Here is a 26950-nt window from a genome sequence, read left to right on the forward strand (position 1 = left end):
AACAAACGTTAATGGATGTAAAGCATGAGAGCTTCTTTTGGTGTACATCATTATTTTTTTAATTAAACACGGATTAATGGATTAAATTATCAATTTATCTTTCATTTAAATTGATTATCTATCTACTCATTAATAAATATTAATCATTTTCTTCTGCTAAACCTATTGCTGAGGTATTTTGCCTCTGATTGGTCCGATCAGTTAATTATTCAGAAATGTGTGGCTTATTCCTGGCTGCTGATTGGTCCGAATCCCCAGAGTGTGTATCTCAGAGAGGGTGCAGTTCTCCTAGAGGGCGCTGTGTTATACACAGATTGTTGGGGGAAGGAGGGGGGGTTTACACACTTTCGGTACACAAATCACATAAAAGTACAATTTAAGGACAAGTGAGATTTTAAGCCTAGACACCATTTTAGAGCATCCTGAATGCTACTATATGGTCAGACAAATGAGGACCATCAAAATGTCCCCAATTGTCAAGGTGGTCCTCAGTTTACTGGTGTGTACTCTGGTGAATGTCCCCAAAAGTGACATAAGTAAGTGCACACACACACACACACACAAACACACACACACACACACACACACACACACACACACACTCACACACACACACACACACACACACACACACACACACACACACACACACACACACACACACTCACACACACACACACACACACACACACACACACACACACACACACACACACACACACACACACACACACACTCACACACACACACACACACACACACACACACACACACACACACACACACACACACACACACACACACTCACACACACACACACACACACACACACACACACACACACACACACACACACACACACTCACACACACACACACACACACACACACACACACACACACACACACACACACACACACACACACTCACACACACACTCACACACACACACACACACACACACACACACACACACACACTCACACACACACTCACACACACACACACACACACACACACACAACACACACACTCACACACACACACACACACACACACACACACACACACACACACACACACACACACACACACACACACACACACACACACACACACACACACTCACACACACACACACACACACACACACACACACACACACACACACACACACACACACACACACACACACACACACACACACACACACACACACACACACACACACACACACACACACACACACACACACACACACACACACAACACACACACACACTCACACACACACACACACACACACACACACACACACACACACACACACACACACACACACACACACCACACTCACACACACACTCACACACACACCACACACACACACACACACACACACACACACACACACACACACACACACTCACACACACACACACACACACACTCACACACACACACACACACACACACACACACACACACACACACACACACACACACACACACACTCACACACACACTCACACACACACTCACACACACACACACACACACACACACACACACACACACACACACACACACACTCACACACACACTCACACACACACACACACACACACACACACACACTCACACACACACTCACACACACACACACACACACACACACACACACACACACACACACACACACACACACACACACACACACACACACACACACACTCACACACACACACACACACACACTCACACACACACACACACACACACACACACAGGCCTATTTTGACCCACCTGCCTGGATTTGACCCCCCTCATTTCTTCTGTCTAAATACCTAAAAAGTCACTAAATTAATTATTATTTAGACAGAAGAAATGAGGGGCAGGTGGGTCAAAATAGGCCTGCCAAAATAACACCCCCTAAACACTCTTTTGTAGTCGCTTTTGTAGACAGAATTAAATGTGTCATTTTACATACAGTACTGTTATAGGTTATTTTATATGGCACATTTTAGGAATGATTAGGTGTTAATTCCAGGCATGTTAGTGAAAATGGTCCTTTCTAAATAAAAATCCTAATGTAACAATATTTTTGTTGTTATTTTAGTGCAAAATTGTATTGTAATATCATACATGTTTCAGTGGAGTTTGGAACATGATATTATATTACGTTTCAAATTGAATACAGTGGGCTAATGTGTAGTTTTGTTTTTTCATTATTACAAAATAAAGTTCGTATTAATAAACTACACTCGTATCAATAAACTCTTCTGTAAAGCATAACACCCAGGGGTTAAATTGGGATTTGTTATGTGGGGGGGCTCTATATGGTGGCAGGCTATATATATATATATAATTTATTCTGAAGCAATACTATCAGCTGTGACATAAATCTGCATATTTTTTATATTTCATTCAAGGGAATTTTTTAACATTTATATTCCTCCCCTAACTTCATTAATACTTCATGTTTCATTTAAAATTCTTACATTTGATCTATAAATTCTATTACATAATATGAAATATGAACAACTGAATTAAATAATAGGATTGTTTTGAGAGTGTTGCTAAGATTGTTAAGTATTTTTTTTATATAGCCTACACAAGAAATTATGGGGGATTATACTTTTAAACCAAATTAAAACACCAGTAGGTGACGGCAAGTGTCTAATGAGTAAGTTGTTCAACGATTCATTATTGTTCGATTCAGTTTGACTGATTTATCAGATGTTTGTGCATTGGACAATGAAACTTTGACTCAACTGATTTGTTCAAGACAAATTACAGAACAAATTATTCAGCAATGAATCGTCTAGTTGCTTTGAAATGCGCTTTGGGTTAGCGGTCTTTGAAATTATTCGAAATTTGAAATCGGCCGTTTTTTTTTTTTTTTTTTTTTTTTTTTTCTGTAGCGCCATTTTGAACTTACTGTTTGAATGGGCGTGGGCGGATCTGGCGCAATCATTAAACATATTTAAAAGGAAGCCGACGCCACGACCGCATCACATTTCCATCCATATATTTTTATGCGCATTTTGGAACATTGCATACAAAATCTCTGGATGGAAACGCGAAAATGCGCATAAATTCTAAAAATGCGCATAAAAAAACGTATGCGCACAACTGAGTAGGATAAACTTTTTATCCGATAAGAATAAATGCGCATAAACTAGGATGGAAACACTTTTACCGAATAAATTCCTCCATGCGTATTAAAAAAAATCATGTGACTCTGCACTGATAGAACGGGATAACTCGACCAACCAGCAGACCCATCTTGTAGCACAGCATCAGAAATGATGTATTGGTCATTCTGAAATGTTTCCTTCACCAGTTTCGTCACTTGCCCACCACGGCGTTTTGATTATTTTATAGTAATAAAAATTATTTAGTTCAGTTAGAGAAACACTGAACTGAACATGGCTGCTCAACAGTCGCATCACAGATCTGCGGCTGGAGTCGAGTATATTTTGGATTTTAAAAAGGCCTGTTGACTGTTGCCGTTTATCTAAAAGGTGATTTTGGAAGCTCATTGGAAGAACATTCGATTCTTATTTATTCCACTGTGTTTGCTGATTTAGGCCTGTTTTATATATATATATAAATACACTTTGTGTAAGTTATTTAACAGTTATTTTATTTTTGTTAATAAATTAATAATTCTGTGTTTAATATAGACTAAGTGAGTTGCTCGTACTGTTTTGTTGTCGTCCATTCAATCAACTGACGCCGAATTCGAAAGTAAAAGTAAAATGCTCATGCACCGGCATTTACAAGCTATTCAAAAACGAAGAAAAGCGTGGGAATGTGGGGAAACTCTTACGAACTAACTTACCTCCATCCTTTCCCCTCGGTGATACCGGTATTGCCTGTGTTGCTTTATGCGCACGTTTTATGTGATATTCCAGTTTTGCGCATAAATTAAATTCGCATTTTTTGGATGGAAACATAGCTAGTGTCTCTGTGTTTATAGGGAATACTTGCATTTATTCACGTGCAATTGAATTAGCTGTTTATGTGGTAGAGTGTCGTTATTTTGGTTTGCGTTTTGGTGATTGGCTGGTTATTTTTTGTTATTGATATTGTAATCTGGTTAGGGTACTTGTGTAGCGTTAATGAAGTGTCGAGTCCTGCAATCTATGTGCCGGGGCTCAGCCCCGGACGGCCCCGGCCCAATTTAATCCCTGATAACACCTTAGAGTAAAATTCGACCAGCACATGGTGATTTTGTCTAAGGAGACAAAAAAAATAAAAATAATAAATCTACAAGCAATGAATCACGTTTCTGAGTTTACACTGTCACCTGCAGGAAAAAATAGATCAATGAAGCATTTGACTTAAATTTCGATGTTTTAACTGCCATCTACAGGAAGCACAACGGTACTGTCCGCGTGCACGCGAAGAGGGGGTAGTCTGCAGCTAGGGGGTCGGAATTGGGCACAACACCGGCTACTGTCAAGTAAATCCAAATCAACTCAAACTAAAGGAAATGACCACGGTGGTGTTACTGCTATTGGTACTGCTTTGTTAAAACCTTTATTATTTAATCCCAAAGAATGTTTTGTCTTTCCCATATTCCCAACTTGCGATAAGAACTGTTTTTTGCTGGATTCCTATTTCTGACTAGCTCTGACTGGATTATTTGTGCTGTGTCCCAATTCGCATACTATCCGTCCTAAATAGTATTCGAAAATAGAATTAGTATGTCCCAAATCGTAGTATGTTTAAAAAGTATTCCAAAGATGGTCTACTACTTAACTTCAGAATTCGAAGTGCAGATCAGTGCACACTCTAACGGCTAATATTGCCCACAACACATTGCGCGGTGAACGAGGATTAGATTAGAACTACAAACACGCATAAAAACTGTTAAAAAACTACAAACATGGAGGATATGCGCGACCAACGGACAGGTAGAGAAAGGGGTTTTAGTGATAAATAATCAATGTGTAACCTGATAAAAAATGTTATCCGTGTTATATTTCATGTGCAGCAACATTATGAACTTTTATAATGATAGGTTTGGTCATTAACGTTTACATTTACATTTCATATTACACATTACACATTTCACATTACATTTCTCTCTAATACGGTAGGAAATTAAATTAAACAAATGTATATAAATATTAACTGTGATCAATGACAGGGCAGTTTAAACAGTGACAGGATTCAGGTAACTAAGCAACACAGCGTCCGTTATAGAAGCAGTTATGACGAAGTAGTACGTCCCAAAGCTTGCCTGCTACACACTCAAAAGATTGTACTTTTTCTTCACAAAAAAGTACATACTTTTAGTGCATAGTATAAGTAGGCGAATTGGGACGCAGCGTTGGAGTCCTCTGCTCTGAACAGACATCATCGATCGCTCACGTGACTCATCGCTGACAGGCGGCTCAATCGAGCGGTGACGTCATCGAGCGCGTGAAGATGGCGGATCCGAGTGCAAAACAAACCGGGCAAAAAAGGTAAAAATGTTTAAATACAGACATTTGTTATGGTTTTAATGATTGAATCTCACAAATGTAGCTGCGACTGTGTCCATAACGCAGGGCAGACTTTTGTGTCGTTAAAAATCACAACAAACCAATATTAAAACGGACACACCCGGAGAAACGTCATGTTGATACTGATATTTATATCACTAACAAATATTAAATGTACTATGTTAACATATGTTATTAATAGTCTAAAGGAAAGACAAGCAGCAGTTTCATTTACATTTACTATTAGATTCACAATTCGAACCCTAACCCTAAACAGCTCAGAATCATTTCAGATTTGTCTTCACTTTATTCATGATCCGGAGTTAAACTACCACTAAACCACTAACCCATTTAGATCTTTGTTTTTGTCTCTTGATTGTAAGTTTAATTTTAAGACAGTCAGATCAGCCGCATGAAGATGCTCCCTATTGAGGGCCCTTCATATGATCACATGATGTTTATCTGTTCCTACTTCAACTGAATATAAAAGATGAATGCAGCTTTTGTGCATGCAATCATGACAAACAGGCTCCTTTTCAAATGAATGTGTTTTGTGAATTAAGTCTGATATGATCATCTAACCCTCACATGTGAGATATCTCTAGTCTGTCAACACTTTCTCATGTCAACTCTTCAGCAGCCGAAGACAAAGTCAAATAGCCATTATGTTTTTACAGGATCAGTAGAAAAATATACAGGACAAACGGCTCACTAGATGGCCATTTCTTTTATTATTGTGTCAGTGTTCATTTATCAGACTGTAATAACTGAGTGAGGTTTAGGTCTGATCAAGGAGGACACTGTTCATTGTTGTGATTCAGAGAGTTTTGATATTCATTCTCACACAGGACAGTCTTACTGCAGAATCTCCACGAACTTTGGATGTTCTGAACACAGATGTGTTTTGTGTTTCAGCGTGAAGATCGCGACGGGGGCCGTCGTTTGCGTGGAGAGCGACATCAGAGGAGACGTGACTATCGGTACATTCCTCCATTTCACTGCACTGCTGACAATAAAGCAGCGGAATTATTTATTTATTATTATTTTATTTTATTATTATATTATTGCAGTGATGATGCACACATAATGGATTATTATAGATTATGAAACTGACAGTTGTGTTCCTGTCTTCTGATTGGCCAGTCCAGTGTTGCTATAGTAACAGTGACACGACATCACCAGATCCGCTAGCGACGCCATCAAAATACTGCATGTGTGAACATTTGTTTTGTTAATGTTTATGTAGAAGTTGTTTTAATAAAGGGGTCATCGGATGCAAAATTCACTTTTACATGTTGTTTACATGTTTGAATATAAATATGTACACATCCACCCTATAATGATAAAAATCCACCCAATTTATTTTTTTTTTTTAATCCCCAAAAATAAAAACCACTTCCTCAGATCAGGCTGTTCTTAACTCAGAACTATGTCCTGTCACGATTGCTGATGGACAGGGCCGTCTTCCTTTAGTCTGAGTGAGCTGTGGTTTCGAGTAGATGCAGACAGCAACGTCTCGTCAGCGATTGAGGTGTTTTGTTAATGAATGTAATAAAGAGCGTAGCGTAGTCGACGTTTACTCCCGGCGTTTTTGAAAGGAATGTGCCCCCGATCTCCCTAAATGCGTCTCTGTTCGCGAGAATCATTCGTGATCCAGCTTCACCTACAGAAGTGAGTATAAGAGTTTTTTTAAAGGATCTTTGCAAATAATCTTTCCTAATAATGTGCTAGTTAACTAAAGTTTACACTCAGCTCACGGAAGCGAGGGGCGGGAGAAGAGAGCAGAGCTCATTATCATTTAAAGAGACATGCATCTAAACGGCTTGCTGTGATCAGAGCTGATCTTAACGCGGTAAAAAGTATTGTTTTACACAACCATTGAGACGTTTGTTATAGACTTTTTGTCAGGACCCTAAAGAATGATATCAAATGGGCATCCGATGACCCCTTTAAGGCAGTTCCTCGCTGTTTAATGATATCCTAATAACTGTGATCTACTGTCTGAAAGAACAACGTCTCCAAAGATTGTTCATTGGGTTTCAGGAGCCAGAACCGTCGTTCACCCGAAAGCGCGGATCGTCGCGGAGGCCGGACCCATCGTGATCGGAGAGGGAAACCTGATCGAGGAGCAAGCCTTGATCATCAACAGGTAAACGCTTTCATTACGCAATAATTCTGACCCATTTACTCGCCCTCATGTCCTTCCAAACTCTTTGAAACACTTTGAAATACTTCCAGAAGTAAAATGTACAGATAATGTACTTGTCTTCCAAGATGTTCATGTCTTTCTTTCTTACTTTCAGTCGTAAAGAAATGGTGTTTTTTGAGGAAAACATTTCAGGATTTCAGGATGGTGCCCCGAGTTTGAACTTCCAAAAATCAGTTTCAATGCAGCTTCAAAGGACTCTAAACGATCCCAGACGAGGAAGAAGAGTCTTATCTAGCGAAACGATCGGTTGTTTTCTATTCTATTTTCTAACTACAATTTACATACTTTTTAACCTTAAATGCTCGTCTTGTCTAGCTCTGTGTGAAGTTCACCTCCAACTTCAAAATCATTCTACATCGCTGTTTTACCTTTATTTGTGAAGGGTGTTTGATCTTCTTTGCATGTTCACTTTTGTAAACTCGTCCTGCAGCGATGTGTGATGATTTTGAAGTTGGAGGAGAAAATGAGGCAGGCAGTTTTTAGACATACCCTAACTGTCATGACTGAGGTTAAAAAGTATATAAATTGTAATTAAAATTAGATAAGTTAGATAAGACTCTTCTTCCTCGTCTGGGATCATTTAGAGTCCTTTGAAGCTGCATTGAAACTGATTTTGGAAGTTCAAACTCAGGGCACCATTGAAGTCCACTATATGGAGAGAAATCCTCAAATACTTTCCTCAAAAAACACCATTTCTTTACGACTGAAGAAAGAAAGTCATGAACATCTTGGATGACGAGGGGGTGAGTACATTATCTGGACATTTTTGTTCTGAAAGTGAACTACTCCTTTAATGAGCAGATTTGATTGAAGCTTATATTCTCATATTTATCTTGAGTTTGGGACGAGGGTGAGAATCTAATGACAGAATTTTAATTTTTTGATAAACTATCGCATGTTGTTTGTGTGCAGCTATCCTGAAAACATTCTTCCTGACGCCGAGGACGTCGAACCCAAAACCATGAGCGTCGGCGTCAATAACGTGTTTGAAGTGGGCTGCGGTACGTCTTCATTTGATCAGAGCGATGGCTCCACGTGAAGCTTCTGTCCACTAAATGGAACTTGAATTTGTTTTCAGTGTCTCAGGCCTTGAAGATCGGGGACAACAACGTGATTGAATCCAAAGGTGAGAAAAGCAGCGGTGATGGAGTAACGCAGGTAAAGTGCTGCTGATGGCGTTTGTTTGTGTTTGTTTGTGTTCAGCTGAAGTCGGCAGGAACGTGATCTTGACCAGCGGCTGCATCGTGGGCGCGTGTTGTCAGGTGAACACCTGTGAAGTGATTCCAGAAAACACGGTGATCTACGGCTCCGAGTGTTTGAGACGCGTTCAGACCGAGAGACCGCAGGTAACGCAGACGCTCCTGTGTTTCTGATCACCGTGAACGAACGCCGTTATTCTGACTCTTAGTCTCTCCATCCCAGCCTCAAACGCTGCAGCTGGACTTCCTGATGAAGATTTTGCCCAATTACCATCATCTGAAGAAAACAGTGAAAGGAAACTCCACTCCGGCGAGAAGCTGAAATCACGGAGCAGCTGAGAATCTCAAAGATGAACACAGATTTTGATTAGTTTATTTCCTTCTGTCGCTGCATGTCGTGTTTCTGTATTATAGTGTCGTAGGTTGTTAGTTATTGATGATGACACAATAAATCCTCCTTCATGTGTTGCCGGTGTCTCAGTGTGTCTCTGTTCACTTCCGGTTGTTCTCCAGACGGTGGCGCCACTGACAGAAGAAACGAGTTTATCGAAGACTCTTCAGCGTCGTGTTTTCTGTCATTGTAGCACATTAATATTTAATTCAGCAATTTGAATTGTTTAGAACACTATAGTTCTGATGATCGCTGATAATATAGAAAACATAAGTTCTCATTTGATTGAATATGGCAGTGTGTATAAATAGCAAACAGCGAGTCTGTGGGCAATAAAGGGCAGCGATTCACTGCTGGTTAAACTGTTGTGACAGATGACCTTTGCATCACGGTTTGAAGTTCTGATGGAAATGGACACTTTCCTGCTTTACTTCCGTGCATTTTGAAAAATTCTGGGTGTTTTTTCCCGTTTGGTAAATATTTAACTATGAAAAACTGCTGATCAATGCCACTAAGCACCATTTTATAGATTTATCCCCTCACCATTTGTTAGACAAGAAGGGAAAAAAATAGTTTGCGATTTTAATGTTAAACGTATCAATGGAGCACGACGCCACTGTGACGCGCATTGCAGGGGCGCGCAGCTCACCGCGAGAGCGCGCCAGAAGAGTCGGGAGTGCGGAACTGGATCGTGAGTTTAAACTTGTGCCCCAGAATGAACATCAGCAGCGAGAATGAGCCGAACAGCCCTGAAGAACAGGTGAGTTTTTATTTACTGATGGATGTAAAACAAACTCAGGCAGTGACGCGATGTTAACTAGATGATGTCAACTATGTGTTCATGATCTGATCTCTTTGTTGGGTTTCGTTAGATTGATTTGTTTTTGTACTTTTCTTTGTCATTTTCAGTCTGAGTTTGCATGTTTGTCTTCTGATCTCTAGTTCCTTATTCTGACCTGAGGAGCAGGAATTGACTGAAAATAATAACTTTTAAGCGGAATTCTCCTGATAAATGCTGAATAGTGCTGTTGATCCTGTAGGATAAAACCTTTTCTAGCTCATGTCAGATCCAGGATGATGATGATGCAGGTGTAGAGATGTTTTGCTCCTCGTGCAGCTTCAGCATCATCTGTGCGTTTCTCGCTTTTTGTCTTGTTCTGCAGGTCAGGACTCTTTTTGTCAGTGGATTACCGCTGGACATCAAACCCAGAGAGCTTTACCTGTTATTCAGGCCTTTTCAGGTGTGTGGAGAAATGTTTGGAAACATAATCTGAAATCTAATATGCAAAATGGCAATGCATTTCCGTATTTAAATGTACATTTTCCCATACATATGTGCAACATTTAGTGCAAAATGAAAAAAAGAAAATTCAATTATATAATTTACATTTGCCATTTCCTAAACTAGTTTTAAAATGCAAATCAAAAACGTTTTTTAACACTTTATAAGTTGCAAAACTAAAATGTCCTACTCAAATTGATTCAATATGTTTAACATGTCCAAGCAAAATCTGTAGGTAGATGATTATTTAAAAGCTGTTTTTACTAAATCCATTTAGATTTAGGGGTAGGACACTTGCATTTTCATCATAATACGTCATAATATAAGCAGGACGCACAATAGGTCAATATTCACCATTAACCAAACACTTTTCACCTGCCTCAACATCTCTCACTGTTTACACTCTGATGCACATAAGCAAACAGAAAGTGCAATTCTACACTTGTATACTTATCATGTATTTTATATATATATATTTTTAAATCCGTAACAGTGCGTATTCTGTAGCACCTAAATGTCCCCTGCCACAAACTCAGTCCTGGAGGGCCGGTGTCCTGCAGAGTTTAGCTCCAACTTTCCTCAACACACCTGCCTGGAAGTTAGTAGTACCTAGCCTAGCTTGATTACCCGAATTAGGGTTGGAGCTAAACTCTGCAGGACAGCGGCCCTCCAGGACCGAGTTTGGACACCACTGGTTTACAGCCACAGGACACAGCGATTGATGCCCAAGATATATTTCCTCGGCTGTGGCGTGTTGCGTGACCGCTGTGCCGACATCTGACTGGTGAACTGTCGTCTGGGGCAGGCACAGAGAAAGTAGCAGTGTTTTCAATCGGAGTGTAAACACTGAGAAATCTTGAGACATGTATGACGCTTAGGTGCCTTGGGATGTGTGCTCTATTATGGGTTAGAAGAGAGGAAATGTAAGGTAACACGGTGTAAGGTGGCAAATAGGTAAATAAGTGTAGAATTGCACTGTCTGTTTGCTTATGTGCATCAATCGGAGCGTAAACAGTGAGATATCCTCAGGCAGCTAAAAAGCGTTTGGTTAATAGTGAATATTGACCTATTGTGCGTCCTGTTGCCGAGCCGCCTCGATCTAAAGATTGACAGGTTTGGAGCGCGATCGGCTCGGAATGCATTTTCAAATCCACATCGACTTAAACTACATTCGTCGTGGAGTATTTGATGAAAATGCAAATTAAGCGTTTATATGCAAGTGTCCATGCATTTAAGAAAATAACCCTTTTGCTGCACCTTTGGCTCAGAATGCATTCTGAAATTCTCACTGCATTTTGCTACAATTATCACACAGTAATAAGATGAAAAAGCAATCCCAAGTGTCCTCAATCTAAATGGATAAATTACCATTTTGCTACAGTTTTTGCTTGCGTTAAACATATCAAATCAATTTGGGTAATACATTTTCATTTTAGTTTAGCAACTTATAAAGCGTTAAAATATGTTTTTGATTTGCATTTTAAAATGTTAGAAATGGGAAATGTAAATTGTATAATTGAATTTTCATTCTGCACTAAATGTTGCACATATGTATGGGAAAATGTACATTTAAATACAGAAATACATTGCCATTTTACATATTACTGAATATTTATATGTGTTTGACCTGAAACCAAGAAAAGTAAAAATAAATTCAATCTGTTTTCTTTGCGTCTGCGATGTTTAACATGACATTATTATCAACATGAACTGTTTCATTTTTGATTCTCTTCATTAGGGTTATGAAGGTTCCTTAATCAAATTGACCTCTAAACAGGTAAGAAATATGAAAGAGTCATCCAAGTATGAATCACAAGTATATAATGCATATTATACCTGTCTGATATTCTCAATGGGGCCTTTTCACTTGTCCGTCCTAAACTGTAAAATGTACGTCGCTCCCTCAGCTGTTATATTAGAAGCACAATCACAGCAGTGTTAACTAAATTAAAAAAAAAAAAAAGTTTAAGACTGTGTTGGCTAGAGAAAACCTGGACAAAATTTACAGTAGTTCGTAAATCTTGAGATTTGAAGAAGTTTCTCAGAGAAGGCTGTTCTGGGTGGTTGCTAGGACTTTGCCAGGTTGTTGCTATGCGGTCGCTATGCTAGATGGTTGCTAGGACTTTGCCAGGTTGTTGCTATGCGGTCGCTATGCTAGATGGTTGCTAGGGCGTTGAGGGGCGTGTTTCTCAAACGTATCATTAGCTAACTGTGGTCGCAATTTCCATTGAACTCTACTGGTAACGACAGAACTTGTGACCAGAGTTAGCTAACGATGCTTTTGGCAAACGCACCCCTGGATGCCATTTAGGATGTTGCTGTGGTTGGTTGTTACGCTATGTGTGTTCCAGGTGAGGTTTTTATTCATTGTTCACCAGAATGGATGAAAAAAGTGCCCAGGAAACATTTATGTATCAACATCAAGATTTTAGCTACACGTTTATACGAATGCGTATGTGATACAGTTGAAGACACAATTATTAGCGCCCTGTGGAATTTAATTTCTTTTTCAGATATTTCCCAAGTGATGTTTAACAGAGCAAATAAATTACAAATTACACACAATTAACACATTATTTCTTATTAGATTTTACATCTGGAGAAAGACTTATTTCAGTTTGCCTGGAATAAAATAATTATTTAAAAAAGGTAATTAATATTAGCCCCCTTAAGAAATTATCTGCTGGATTGGCTACAGAACAAACCTCTGTTGTCCAATGATATGTCTAACTGAACAGGGATGGTCCGATCCACCTTTTTTGCCTCCGATACTGATTCCGATACCTAGGGTTAGATATTGGCCGATACAGATACCGATCTGATACCAGTGAAGTTTTTTTTTTTTTTTTTTTTCATTTAAATAAATGTAGAATTTATATATCTCTGTGTTTGGAACTGATAATCATTCTTTCACTCTTTTTCAGTGACTGTTTCATTATAAAGAAAAATAAAATAATAAATCTGAAAAAATATATGTATATTCTAGGGGTGTGACGAGACACGTATCCCACGAGACGAGACTGGGTTCACGAGAATGAGATGAGACGAGATTTTTAAACTTTTTTTAAAGAAAACCTCTATGAAATATATATTAAAAAATATATATCAACTGAAAAACACAAAATGCATGTGCATTTTGATATGAACTTGTACTTTATGAAATTAAACTTCTATTTTAATGAATTATATGCAGTAATAAACATGTAAACTAAAGCTGCATGATTCTGAATAAACTGAATATCGGATACATTTGCGTTTACCCAATCCCCCCGATGTGCATCATTTAGCATTGTCCTGCATTAGCCAACATCATGACAGTCCACCACATGAATGGCTAATTTAATGGCATGTGAATATATGCAAATATTCCCTAAAAACACCCAGTAAAGACAGTGATGTGGTCAGGACCGTGGCGCCGGCTTACTTCGAAATATATTTGATGATTGCTCGTGATGCGCGCACCGTTCACTCCTTTACCCCAGATGCTGCCAGTTTACACGTGAGAGCAAAGTGGTAAAATAATAATTCTTATTGATTACATTTGAGTACATTATAATGAAAACAATACCTTAAAAATGAAAAGAAGCATATTTTTACAATCATAAGTCAAAGCTACCTTGACAATAATGGCTGTATGTTGAGTTATTTTTAGAGGACAGTAAATCTATACTGCTATACAAGCTGCACATTGACTACTCTAAAATAAATCCAAGTTTCATTTCTATAGTATTGTCCCTTGAGAAGATATACTAAAATGGTTGCTGAAATGTGAAGGGTGTTCTCACTTTTGTCAGATACTTCAAGTGAGCAGTTGAGCTGAATAAATCTGCTGTTAAAATGAACCATCCATTCATCATGCAAAACTAAGAATTAGAATAATTGTAATATGATGATCGGGTGGGATTATCTAAATCAGAGAAATATAGGTGCGGGTGGATAATTTATTTGAAGCTGCGGATTCGGGTGACGTTCGAGCTCATCCGCGCATCTTTCACCCGCACGAAATGTACTGCAAGGTTGCCGACCAAGAAAAACTCCACTTCTGAAGAGGAGACACCGCCAAACTAGGATGCATACTAGGAATGTGTCCTTTGGTCAGATGTGACAAAACTAGAGTTCTTGGCCACAGAGATGTTGCCTATGTTTGGAGAAAGAAGGGAGAGGTGCTTAACCCAAAGAACACCATTCCCAGAGTGAAACGTGCCATAATGCTGGGAACTGGGAATCTTGTCAAAGGAATCATGAAAAATGAAGACTACAAGAAGATTTTAAAAGACAACCTCAGGCAGTCTGCAACAAAACTTGCTTTAGGTTGACGTTTTATCTTCCAGCATGATAATGACCCAAAGCGTAGCTCAATTTCTGGTGAAGAACTACCTCCAAATGAGCAAAGTGAACATTCTTGACTGGCCTGCACAAAGCCCAGACTTGAATCCAATAGACAATCTGTGGAGCTCACTGAAGACCAGAGTCTATGCCAGGAGACCAACAAATCTGGAGGAGCTTGAGGAAGAATGGGCTGCGACTCCTCAGAAGACATGCCTGAAACTAGTTGAGAGCTACAATAAACGACTAAAGGCTGTTGTCAAGAAAAAGGGATACACCATTGACTACTAACAGCAGAGGGCTAGTAATTTTGACCTGTAGACCTTTTTTGTTCTTGGTTAAAATTTTCTTTCTATATGTATTACAAACACTCAAAGCTTCCTAAATAAACTAATATGTTTAGAAATGCAGAGTTGAAAAAAATCTCTCTGTTAAACAGCACTTAGGAATTATTTGAAAGATAATGGAATGATTCATAAGGGGCTAATAATTTCTTTAACTGTATGTATGTTTAGGTCCTATAAAGAGTCGTTCATCATTTCTAATCTCTTTTGCAAACACTAGTTTCAAATGCCTATGTGATGTAACAAATGGACTTATTATAACAGAAATATTTCATGTGGAGTCTCAATACTGTGAGTTTAAAGTCTTTAAAATAGTTTTAGATTGTGTTTAACTCGTTACTCCACATGATGGTAACTAAGTAAATCATGTCATCTCCCCATACACTTCTTTCTTTCTTTCTTTCTTTCTTTCTTTCTTTCTTTCTTTCTTTCTTTCTTTCTTTCTTTCTGTGAAACTTTCAGTAATGTGACTGGTTGCTACAGTGTCTGTGTATTTTTAGAAATACTTTTTTTTATCTCTTTTAAAAGCATAACGGAAGTAGAGACACACTTCCTGTGTGATAATGAGGACATTTTAGGCCTAGAAAATAACATTATCTTGAAATGAAAACCACTGTGTCTATGAGAGGCCCTCACTGATAATGATTGTGTCCTTTTGGGGACATTTTTTGGTCCCCATAAAGAAACAAGTTTATGAATCATCCAGAATTAAGTTTTTTTGTAAATCTAAAAATGCAGAAAGTTTCCTGTGAGGGTTAGGGGATAGAAAACAGCTGATAGAAATTCAATGGACGTCTATGCAATGTCTTCACTAATATAGTCATAAAAACGTGTGTGCGTAAGTTAGGGTTGGATGTAAAGGTTAGAAAATAGTTTTTTGTTTGTTTATCTGGGTTAATGTTGACTGTGTTTGTGTCCTTGAGGCTTGATTTGTTTTTCTGCTTCATTTCTGCAGTGGCAGATAACAGAATATTCATTTCTCTGTTAGTCATTAGCATTTAGCCTCAGTCTGTCAGTTTTCTATCAGTGACAGCAGTCAATGCTTGTCAAGCCGTTAGTTTATCTGGTTAAAAAAACTGATCCTGAAGTCCTGATCTCCTGAAATATCAATTTTAATTCCTCCAAAGTCAATGTTAAATTACTGCATCGACTGCAAAAGCAGAATCAAGTCCTGACTGGCATTGTTGTCTCGAACGTCCTGTTTCACATTAAATGAAATGTGCTTTAAATGTCATTTCATGTAGACTTTCACTCAATTGTCTCACATAAAACTCTCTCTCAGACTGCTGCTTTGAGCAGTTTGAAGAGCTTTTTTCTTCTTCTTACCGTGATTTCTTTGTGTTTTTTGCAGCCGGTGGGGTTTGTAAGTTTTGACAGTCGCTCAGAGGCGGAGGCCGCTAAGAATGCCCTGAACGTAAGTTTAACGCTTCATCTCAACATAACATTGCTAAAAAAAGACCAAAGGCTCCTCGTGCGGTGATTTTGACAGAAGACACACAATCACTTTTCTGTTTGATACAGTAGAACGGTGCATATTTGAGCTCTTTATAGCAGCAGTTGTGGGAAATCAAGCGTGAATCTGTCCAGATGCCGATTTTGCCCTGAAAACGAGACAATCCATAGATTAAAGAGCTTCATCTGCCTCTTCTCTCTCTCTCTCTCTCTCTCGTGTTTTCATTGATCCAGGATTTGGTTTTAATCTCAGTGTGAACAGGAGAGACTGACCTTGAGAGGATTTGAGCTCTGCAGTTAATAAAACTTAAAATGATATGCACACACACATAATGAAAGACTGTGTATGGGTTGTCTTGTATTTGACTGCAAAAAAAAAAAAAAAAACTGGTTAGGTTGTATTCTCAGATATTGACGTGTCAATATTTTAGCTGAATTTGATGTGAATTTGAAACCTGTCTTCACTTCTATTGATCTCATGTCACACAGAGAGCTGGATTGAAAACGGAAGCAGTTTTAATGTAGTTTAGTTCTTTGTTTCAGTGTTTCTGCTGTAAAACTGTAATTAAGGATGAGCCATATTTATTGTTTTGACCGATTGGTGAAAAATTAGTCGCAATAGTTTTTAATAAGCAAGCACAGTGGGATGACAATCGTAGCATGTCAGATGACCATTGCATCGCCTCCAGTCGCCCAAGCTTAACCTCACAAAACACAAATGAGTGAGCACGTGTAATATAGCATCTTTTGTGGCGACAGGCCAACTGCAGTGGATCTGTGGTGTCTGGAATGATGTTCTTTGTGTGTTGCAGCACCTGCCTCTCGAAGCACTTCATTTAATGAATAAATCTCACATCATATCAAGCTTGTGTCATAAGTTGAGTGTGATGTGAGAATGTGATCGATTCAGCATGTTTGCTGTAATGATGTTTGTTCTTCTTTGTCAGGGCGTTCGCTTTGACCCGGATATTCCCCAGACTTTACGGCTGGAGTTTGCCAAAGCCAATACCAAGATGGCCAAGAACAAACTAGTAGGAATTCCAAACCCTTCTCCATCCAGACAAAGTCCTGGACTTCCCTGTGTCAGTCGAGAGCCTTGTGAGTAAAACACACACACGTGATGATCTAACTATATCTATTCTTTATTTTACTTGTTATAAATAATAAGATATTGTGACTGCAGACTTACCAAAACTCCCAAAGACCCTGTAATCACAAAACATCTTGCAGATCTGAGATCTGTGTACTGATTTCCAATACATTTTAGTCCTCTGTCAGATGCACCAGGAAGTCAAATTAATATTTATGAGATACAGTCGGTTCCCCTTTGGGAACGCCTCCAGCGTGACCACGCTCTGAATCACGTGTGTAATCCGTCCAATAGAGAAGCGCGTGTGACGTCACGGACGGGGTGACGTCAGGAACCAGGAAGCTATAAAGCACATGCAGTGAATGCAGCCGGCAGCTTCTGTCTTTCAGTCGCGCTCTGTGTGTATGTTTGTCCGTCAGCACTGTTTTTCAGAGCCAGTTTGCTCTACTTTTATTTGAGTGCTGATTTATATAGAGAAAAAGAAAGCAAATATGGGCGATAGCAAGCACTTTAAACGTTGTGTTCCTCCATGCCAGCGCTATATCACGGCTGAGGTCACACACGTTTTGTGTGTTTCTTGCTTGGGGGCGAGGCATGCCCAATCAGCCTTTGAGGAGGCTGATTGTGTGCATTAGTTGCAGTTGCCACTCCGCACGCTTCGCTCCCAGAGGGCTCTTTTCGAGGAAGGAGCCCTCACCAGTGTTCCTCGCGGATCAGGTTCCGCTTCTGCTGAGGCAGAGTGGCGTCTGCATTCGTGGGGATCGCAGATGGATCTGCTATCGAGTTTGGAGACTGGCGAGCCCCTTTCTCCATCCTCCTCTGGCAGTTCCTTGCCCCTCTCTGGTGTGGAAGCCTGCACCGCGGCTTCTTCCCACCAGGAGGAGCACTCGACTCGAGTTAGTGGAGGTGGTCGTGCCGTTGCCAAACTCAACATCAGTTGGCCGGACGTGGTGACCGAGGTGTCGAGATCGTGGGCTAAACCATTCTCGGCACGTGTTCACTCCCCTTCTGCTTCCACCTATTGCAATGTGGTTGGGGCTCGTGAACACGGTTACCGCAGGTAGAGCAGACACTTTCGAGCTATCTATCCCCTAGTTCGGCATTGTCCCTAAAGGCCTCGGCACTCCCCAGCAAACCGCTCAGAATGACATCTGCTTTGCTGGGGAAAGGCTGGAGCCTGTCTGCACACCATGGCGGTGTTGCAGGCATATCAGGCCGATCTGCTGAAGGAGCTAGATAAGGGTGAGGACGGGGCGGCAGTTGACGTCAGTGAGCAGCGTCGTACTGCCGACCTCGCTCTGCGTGCCACCAAGGAAACCGCCCGTGCCATTGGGCGGTCCATGGCAGCCATGGTGGTCGCAGAGAGACATCTCTGGCTGACCCTGTCGGAAATGAAAGACCGCGACAGGGTCTTCCTGCTAGATGCCCCGCTTGTGCCGTCTGGCCTGTTTGGCGACGCGGTTCCCTCCGTCGTCGACAGATTCCAGCAGTCACGGCAACAGGCGGCGGCATTCCAGAGATATCTTCCTCGCCACTCTAGCTCTGGGGCTGCTGGACGGGAGCAGCCCCACCCAAGTACTCGCTCCTCGTACCGCGCTGAGCAGAAGCGGAGCCTTGCTACGCGGACTCCTCCCCAGAGAGAACAAAGGGAGTCCCGTAGGCGCTCCAAGTCGGGGGCTTCTAAGCCGAAGACCGACCTGAGGGTCCTTCTTCAGGCGAAGAAGTCCTCGACAAAGAAGCCCTGATGGTTGTGGCACAGGGCTTCTGAGGGCAGACCCCCCTGGGGAAAATCTAAAACCATCACCCCAGTGCCCTCGAGGGATCGATCTGCTAACCCTGCCACCTCTGGTGCTTCAGGGCGCAGCGGTCTCTCGCGAGTCTTCTTCTTTGCATCCGCCCGTTCGCATTGCAGTGCAGAGGGATTCGCCATCTCAAAATCCATCAGAGATCAGCCTCGAGAGGCTGGTTCCCTTAGTAGATCATTTAGCAGCATGGAAACTTCTGCCAAATGTATCTCAATGGGTCCTGCAGATGGTAGAAAGAGGTTACAAGATTCAGTTCGGCACTCAACCGCCGTCTTTTCAGGGGGTTACCACCACTATCGTGGCCCCCCAGCAGGCTCTGATTATGGAACAAGAAGTAGAAACTCTTTTGAGGAAGGAGGCCATCGAGGTGGTCCCTCCTCATCTCACAAAGTGCGGGTTTTACAGCCGCTACTTCATAGTTCCAAAGAAGGATGGAGGCCTGCGTCCTATTATAGATCTTAGACTGCTCAATCGTGCAGTGCTGAGACTCAAATTCAAGATGCTTACTGTCTCAAATCAAGTTCGAGGACTGGTTTGTCACGATAGATCTCAAGGACGCCTACTTCCATGTCTCCATCCTTCCACAACACAGGAATTCCTCAGGTTCACTTTTGGGGGCAAAGCTTACCAATACAGAGTTCTTCCTTTCGGTCTAGCACTCTCACCCCGAACTTTCACCAAGTGTGTGGATGCTGCGCTGACTTATTATGGCTCAGTCAAGAGATGTGGCGGTTCGGCATCGAGATGTCGTTCTCGCCCATATGAAAGCTCTGGGGTTAAGGCTAAACTCCAAGAAAAGTGTTCTTTCTCCAGCTCAGAGAACCACCTATCTAGGAGTAGTTTGGGACTTGACCATGATGCGGGCACAAATGTCTAACGCTCGGATAGAGTCGACCCTTCACACAGTCAAGAGAGTCAAAGAAGGCCGTTCACTCACTGTAAAGCAGTTTCAAGTTCTGCTAGGTCTCATGGCAGCGGCGTCCAACGTAATTCCTTTTGGCCTGCTGCATATGAGGCCTTTACAGTGGTGGCTCAGGACCAAGGGGTTTTCCCCGAGGGGCAACCCATTCCGTCTGATCAGGGTCACGCGGCGCTGCCTTCGTGCCCTGGACATATGGAAGAAGCCTTGGTTCCTGTCTCAAGGTCCGGTGCTGGGAGCACACTAATGTGACACACTCGTGTGACACTAATGACAGACGCTTCCCTCACCGGATGGGGAGCGGTCATGAGTGGCCGCTCAGCCCAGGGTCTGTGGAGTGGACACCATCTCACATGGCATATCAATTGCCTGGAAATGCGTGCTGTGTTTCTAGCTTTAAAACACTTCCTCCCAGACCTGAGAGATCACCATGTGTTGGTCCGCACCGACAACACATCGGTGGTCGCCTACATCAACCACCAAGGAGGTCTGCGGTCGCGCCCCTTGAACAAGCTGGCACACCAGATCCTTGTGTGGTCCCAGGGAAAACTCCTCTCGCTAAGAGCAGTTTATATTCCTGGACATCTCAATGTGGGAACTGACGTCCTGTCGATGCAGGGGCTGAGGCCCGGGGAATGGAGACTCCACCCAGAGGTGGTGGAAGTCATCTGGACCAGATTTGGGAAGGCCCAAGTGGACCTTTTTCCAAGCCCGTCAGGAGGGATCTCCTCTCACAGGCAGGGGGTGCAATCCTGCACCCTCGCCCGGAGCTATGGAAGTTATGGGTGTGGCCCCTGAGGGGGCACATTTCCTAGCTTCCAGTCTCTCAACTGAGGATGTTGAGACCATCCTCCAATCCAGAGCTCCTTCTACGAGGAAATTGTACACCGGGAAGTGGAATATGTTTGTCCTTTGGTGCAATCAGCACCAGATTGACCCAGTTCACTGCCCAATAGGTTCAGTGTTGTACTCTTTGCAAGCACACTCTACGCTGAAGGGCTACGTGGCGGCCATAGATGCCTTCCATGCTCCCTTCGGTGCTACCTCCCTCGGAAGACTTCCCCTGGTGTCACGTTTCCTCCACAGTGCGCTGAGGCTGAGGCCATGGTGCGCTCTCCCGTCACCATGTGGGACCTGACTGTGGTACTAGAGGCTCTATGTAAATGCCTTTAAAACCACCTTTCTTCTGGCTATTTCTTCTCTCAAGAGAGTTGGTGACTTGCGGGCCCTTTCAGTGGCTCCTTCATTCCTAGACTTTGCCCCTGGAATGGTCAAAGCTTTCTTGCACCCTAAATCGGGTTACGTACCCAAGGTGCCCTCAGTAGTACCACGGCCTGTAGTGCTCCAGGCCTTCTGTCCTCCTCCCTTCACGGAACCAGGACAAAAGAAGATTAACTGCATGTGTCCACAGAGCTGCCCTGTGGAGGAAGACGGACCAATTATTTGTGTGTTTCGGTCCCCATAATAAAGGTCTTTCAGCTTCAAAACAAACCTTAAGTCGGTGGATTTCGGATGCCATTTCTATCTCCTATGAATCTTCTGGCCTTCCCTCTCCACTGGAAGCCAGGGCTCACTCGACCCGCAAAGTTGCGGCGTCCAAGGCTTTCCTAGCAGGAGTTTCCCTGCAGGACATTTGTAACGCTGCAGGATGGTCCACACGACATACATTCGTGAGGTTCTATGAGTTAGACCTCCCACTTACTCCGGGCTCTCATGCTCTTCACTCAGATGCCCCTACTACTAGTCGGACTACCTAATTTCGGGCTTCTTTAGCCCCTTCCAAGAGTGTGCTGATGCCGCTCTTTCTACTCTGGCTACTATCGCCTTTCTCAAGTCGACTCAGGTCGCTCCGTTCTGCGTTGCATCTATTATCCGGACTTTGTCGTCCCTTCTAGAGTAGGCCGAGGCAGCTCTTTTTACTCGGGCTAATTTCGCCCCCTCTACAAGTCGGCTGAGGCCGCTCCTTTCCTGCTTTATTAGCAGCAATTATTCTGGGCTACTTTCGTCCTTTCCACGAGTAGGCTGAGGCCGCTCGTTTCACTTGGGCTACTTTCGCCCTTTTTATAAGACGGCTGAGGCCGCCCCTTTAGCAGCAATTATTCTGGGCTACTTTCGCCCTTTTTCTGTACCTGCTTCACACATAGCATGGCTTTGGAATTCTGGTGGCGTGGGTATATCGTTCCCAAAGCGTATTGACGCAGCTCGACTTTCCCGAAGGGGAACGCCTCGGGTTTCGTATGAAACCCTAGTTCCTCGAGGGAACGAGACGCTGCGTCGCCTACCACAATTCCGGCATCCCTGCAGCGCTCCTTTATAGCTTCCTGGTTCCTGACGTCACCCCGTCCGTGACGTCACACGCGCTTCTCTGTCACTTCATATCACTGCACTGGCTACCGGTTACAGCACGCATCAAATTCAAGACACTGATGCTGGCATATAGGACAGCCACCGGATCATCACCTGCCTATCTCCATTCACTACTACACATCTACACTCCTTCCAGAAGACTGAGATCCTCTAGTGAAAGACGCCTCATTGTACCACCACAGAGAGGCATTAAATCATTGTCCAGAACATTCTCGTTCAATGTCCCTGCCTGGTGGAATGATCTTCCCACCCCTATCCGGAATGCAGACTCCTTAACAGCCTGCACTCTTTTAACAACGCCTGATATATGGTATTTTTGAGCACTTCCTATGTTGATCTGCCTCCTTAGGATGAATCACTTGTTGTATTCCCAATTGTAAGTCGCTTTGGATAAAAGCGTCGGCTAAATGAATGTAAATGTAAATGTTCTCTGTTGGACGGATTACACACGTGATTCAGAGCGTGGTCACACTGGAGGCGTTCCCAAAGCGTATTGACGCAGCATCTCGTTCCCTCGAGGAACTAGGGTTTTATACGAAACCCGAGGCGATTTTGTACCCATAATAATCCCCTGTAACACTTGAGTGTCATCGCTCTTAGTTTATCTTGGTTTAGGATCTACAAAATAATTAGTATAAAAAAGGATCTCAGACACCTGAAATGAACCAAAAATGCCCCCTTAGAAATCTGTTCAGTCCTCTTGAAGCCTGTGTACTTCATTTTCAGCGTGTCGCTCCGTCTAGTGCATAGTGCGAGCTTTTCACATGTTCTCCCTTGACTGCGAGTGTGGTATGTGTGCTTCATCTGGTGGGCCTTTCGTTTCTGAGGCTCAAATTACATGTGCTGTTGTCCACGTGGACACAAAGATAGGACAGTACAGAGACGTGTGTGGATGTGATTATTGTGCTGATGATGAAAATAACTGGAGCGCAGGGGAGGTTTAAGCCACAATGTGGCGCACGACAAAACTCACGCTCATCCTGTTGTTTGTGCAGATGAGTTCACGGTTCCAGCTCTGTATCCCAGCAGTCCTGACGTGTGGGCGTCATACCCGCTGTACCCCGCTGAACTGCCACCGCCTGCGTATGCCTACAGCTCATCACTGCACGCTCAGGTAACACGCATCTCCTTCACACCGAAGCCATATACTCCACGCTTGCCTCCGTAACACGAGCCTCTGCTGACCGCGTGCGCACATCGCCAAATTCTGGAGGGTTTTATACTGATATTATTTGAAACGACAGGGGTGCACAAACGAAAGGACAGAGAAGTAGAAGTTTCTCCACAGTTTGTATGATCACGCATTGATGGATCAGACGTACCTAATCACCAAAACATGTTCATGATCAATGCGGCGCCGCGTGAACAGTTCGCTCAAAATGCGTGTCGCGCGCACTTAACGTGCACTTCCGCCAACGCCGTGATGACGTCACTTTTGCTGAGCACACCCAAGCGATCTTGCAGAATTTATGTAGTAAACAGCTGATCACAGCGCAGCAGTAATTCACACTTACATACTGTAGTAGACACATTCAGTAGGGTCATAAATGTTTTAATTATGAATGATGCTAATGTGTGCAACAAATGCATCTGCAGTATAAAGGTTAACATACAGCACCAAGGCATTTTTCAAATCGGAAAAAAAGTATTTGAAGCAGGACTGAGAACATCCACAGTAAAACTTAGCAGAGCCATGATGTTTAATTCACTCATGTATTTCAAGAATTTGATGGATGCTGTTTTTTAACTGTTCTGTTGGTAACACTTTAGAATACGGTTCCGTCATTAATAAATAACTACACTAGCACTCAGTTGAATGTGGTAGTTCACTATTAGCAAATCAGTAACTACTATTTTTTCATATCTCCCGGAGAACTGCTAAGAACTACTATATGCATGTTCATAATTAATGTAAATAATGCAAAATGTATAATTAGTCCTAAAGTGAAGATCATGGTAACGCACTAGTAATGATTCAGGTATTACCAAATCCGTCAGAAGGAATTACTAATTATTTAGAAACATATTCTAAAGTGAAGATCATGATAACTCCCTAGTAATGACTAAAGTCATTAAAAACTATTGGGGTTTTTGTAAGGTTTTGGATAGTACTACTTCCGATGGCTTTAGTAACACTTGTGTAGTGGGTTACCATGATCTTTACTTTAGAATTAATTATACATACTGCATCATTCACATTAATTATGAACCTGTATATAGTAATTCTTAGTAGTTCTCTGGGATATATTAAAAAAAGGTAGTAGTAGCTGATTAGCTAATAGTGAACTATCACTTTCAACTGAGCACTATCACTTACTGATTAATTACTAAGAATTTCTTGTTAGTTAATAGTAGTTACTATACAAATTAGTCATTTGCTCCTGTGTAGTTATTTAATAATGATGGAACGGTATTCTAAAGTGTCACCATTCTGTCTAATAGTAAAAAAGTAAGTGCTAAAATGTCTTCATTCAGCAAATTTGCAGTTAGGTCTTTGAAATGAATACTGAGTTTAATGAACTTGTCTATGTTGTGTGACGTTAAAAGAAAGTGAACTCTGCTGCTCGTTATCCTCCAGATGAATTTGTATAAAACGAGAAAGCGGGTTTATGTGATACGAAAGACATGAACGCAGCACCGGTTTGATTTAAAAACCATCTGATATAAATTACTGACTTTGCGTTTTAATTTTATTTTTCAATAATTTCCTTATCGGATCTTTATTTCTTTATTAAGTTCAAATTAGTTTCTCAAATTGATCCTAAAAATGTTTTAAATATTGTAGTATCAGCTTTATATTGACCAATGTCCACCTTGCTCTCCAAGATATCAGCATCGTCCTTTAAAAAACATATCGGTCTAACATTAATGAAGATGCTAATTACGGTGAATGGTATGTTATTATGGCCCAGTACTGGCATCCTGATTTACAAGTACTTACTTTGACTGTGCTGTATTCACTATGGATTATAAATGATTGTTTATCCTGTAAAGCTGGTGAGCTGCAAAGCTGTGCATGTGAACATAAATGGTGATGCTGATGATGTGACTTGAGTATTTTGTGTCAGATTCGCTGGCTGCCGACCGCAGACTCAACCAATCAGGGCTGGAAGAGCCGACAGTTCTGTTGACGTTTATATACGTGAGTATAACACACACGCACGTGCAGAGAGAGAGAGAGGAAACACAAGAGTTCTAAACTGCAGAGAGAGAGATTTCAAGCCACTTTCATTACAATATACAACAGCTACAAGTTGAATCCAACATCAATCACAGAACAATATACAAACCTTAAATAAGAAAAATTAATTCATCATTACAAATCTCATGCAAAGCCCCTTTAAGACACTTTATTCATTACCTTATAATAAATAAAATCTATTAAGACTCTGGATTTAATAAACACTGCCTTTAAATCATTGCAAACCCCATGATCTTTTTTTCTCTTTTCTTGTAGTATAGATTGCCATCTTTGCATGTCCCAATATAAGATTAAACAACTGATACTTCTGACTCTGTGAATATTTAATACCACAGATAAACACCTTCATTGAAAAACACTCATTAAAGGTTGTATCAGCGATTTCTAGCCTGAAACATAAAGTATCAAATTCAGCTGACCTTTCATCACGATCCGCTCGCTGCCTGCCCCATAAATTGTCTGTGAAAAAACCGCGTCTCTCTGGTCAGCCTAGGGTCCGAGATATGCCAAAAAAAAACAATGGGCACTACCAACCTTTCCACACATAAACAAACAGTGTTCCAACCAATCAGCGTCAGGGGTTTGGTGTAGTGGACTTTCGCTCCGCCTCCCTCACATCCCTGCACCAGTAGGAAAGTCCACAACACCAAACCCCTGACGCTGATTGGTTGGAACACTGTTTGTTTATCTGTGGAATAGTTAACAGCGTCGATTGTTTTTTTGGCATATCTCGGACCCTAGGCTGACCAGAGAGATGCGGTTTTTTCACAGACAATTTATGGGGCAGGCAGCGAGCGGATTGTGAAGAAAGGTCAGCTGAAATTGACACTTTATGTTTTAGGCTAGAAATCGCTGATACAACCTTT

General features: G+C 41.7%; 3 protein-coding genes across 3 annotated transcripts in view; all 3 read left to right on the forward strand.

Moving 5' to 3' along the window:
- The window catches only part of LOC141332492 (E3 ubiquitin-protein ligase TRIM8), a 9513-nt gene extending 5078 nt beyond the window's left edge, over positions 1-4435 (forward strand). Inside the window, exon 4 of the mRNA XM_073837630.1 lies at positions 4382-4435. Within this exon, the coding sequence (XP_073693731.1) occupies positions 4382-4435 (54 nt within the window). The remainder of the gene's footprint in view (positions 1-4381) is intronic.
- A 973-nt stretch (positions 4436-5408) lies between these two features.
- dctn6 (dynactin subunit 6) lies at positions 5409-9374 on the forward strand. Its single transcript, XM_073837182.1, has 7 exons — positions 5409-5480; positions 6414-6478; positions 7542-7647; positions 8620-8708; positions 8786-8833; positions 8911-9053; positions 9130-9374. Exons 1-7 carry the CDS (start codon positions 5443-5445, stop codon positions 9226-9228), a joined length of 588 nt encoding a protein of 195 aa, XP_073693283.1. The 5' UTR covers positions 5409-5442; the 3' UTR covers positions 9229-9374.
- Positions 9375-10012: 638 nt separating this feature from the next.
- Positions 10013-26024, forward strand: rbpms (RNA binding protein, mRNA processing factor). The gene is made up of 8 exons (XM_073837631.1): positions 10013-10057; positions 10338-10388; positions 10461-10538; positions 12318-12356; positions 16601-16663; positions 17649-17799; positions 23878-23996; positions 25951-26024. The coding sequence occupies exons 1-8, from the start codon at positions 10013-10015 to the stop codon at positions 26011-26013; spliced, it is 609 nt and encodes a 202-aa protein (XP_073693732.1). The 3' UTR covers positions 26014-26024.
- Positions 26025-26950: the final 926 nt, after the last annotated feature.

Source organism: Garra rufa, chromosome 3 (assembly GCF_049309525.1).
Source record: "Garra rufa chromosome 3, GarRuf1.0, whole genome shotgun sequence".
Lineage (NCBI taxonomy): Eukaryota > Metazoa > Chordata > Actinopteri > Cypriniformes > Cyprinidae > Garra > Garra rufa.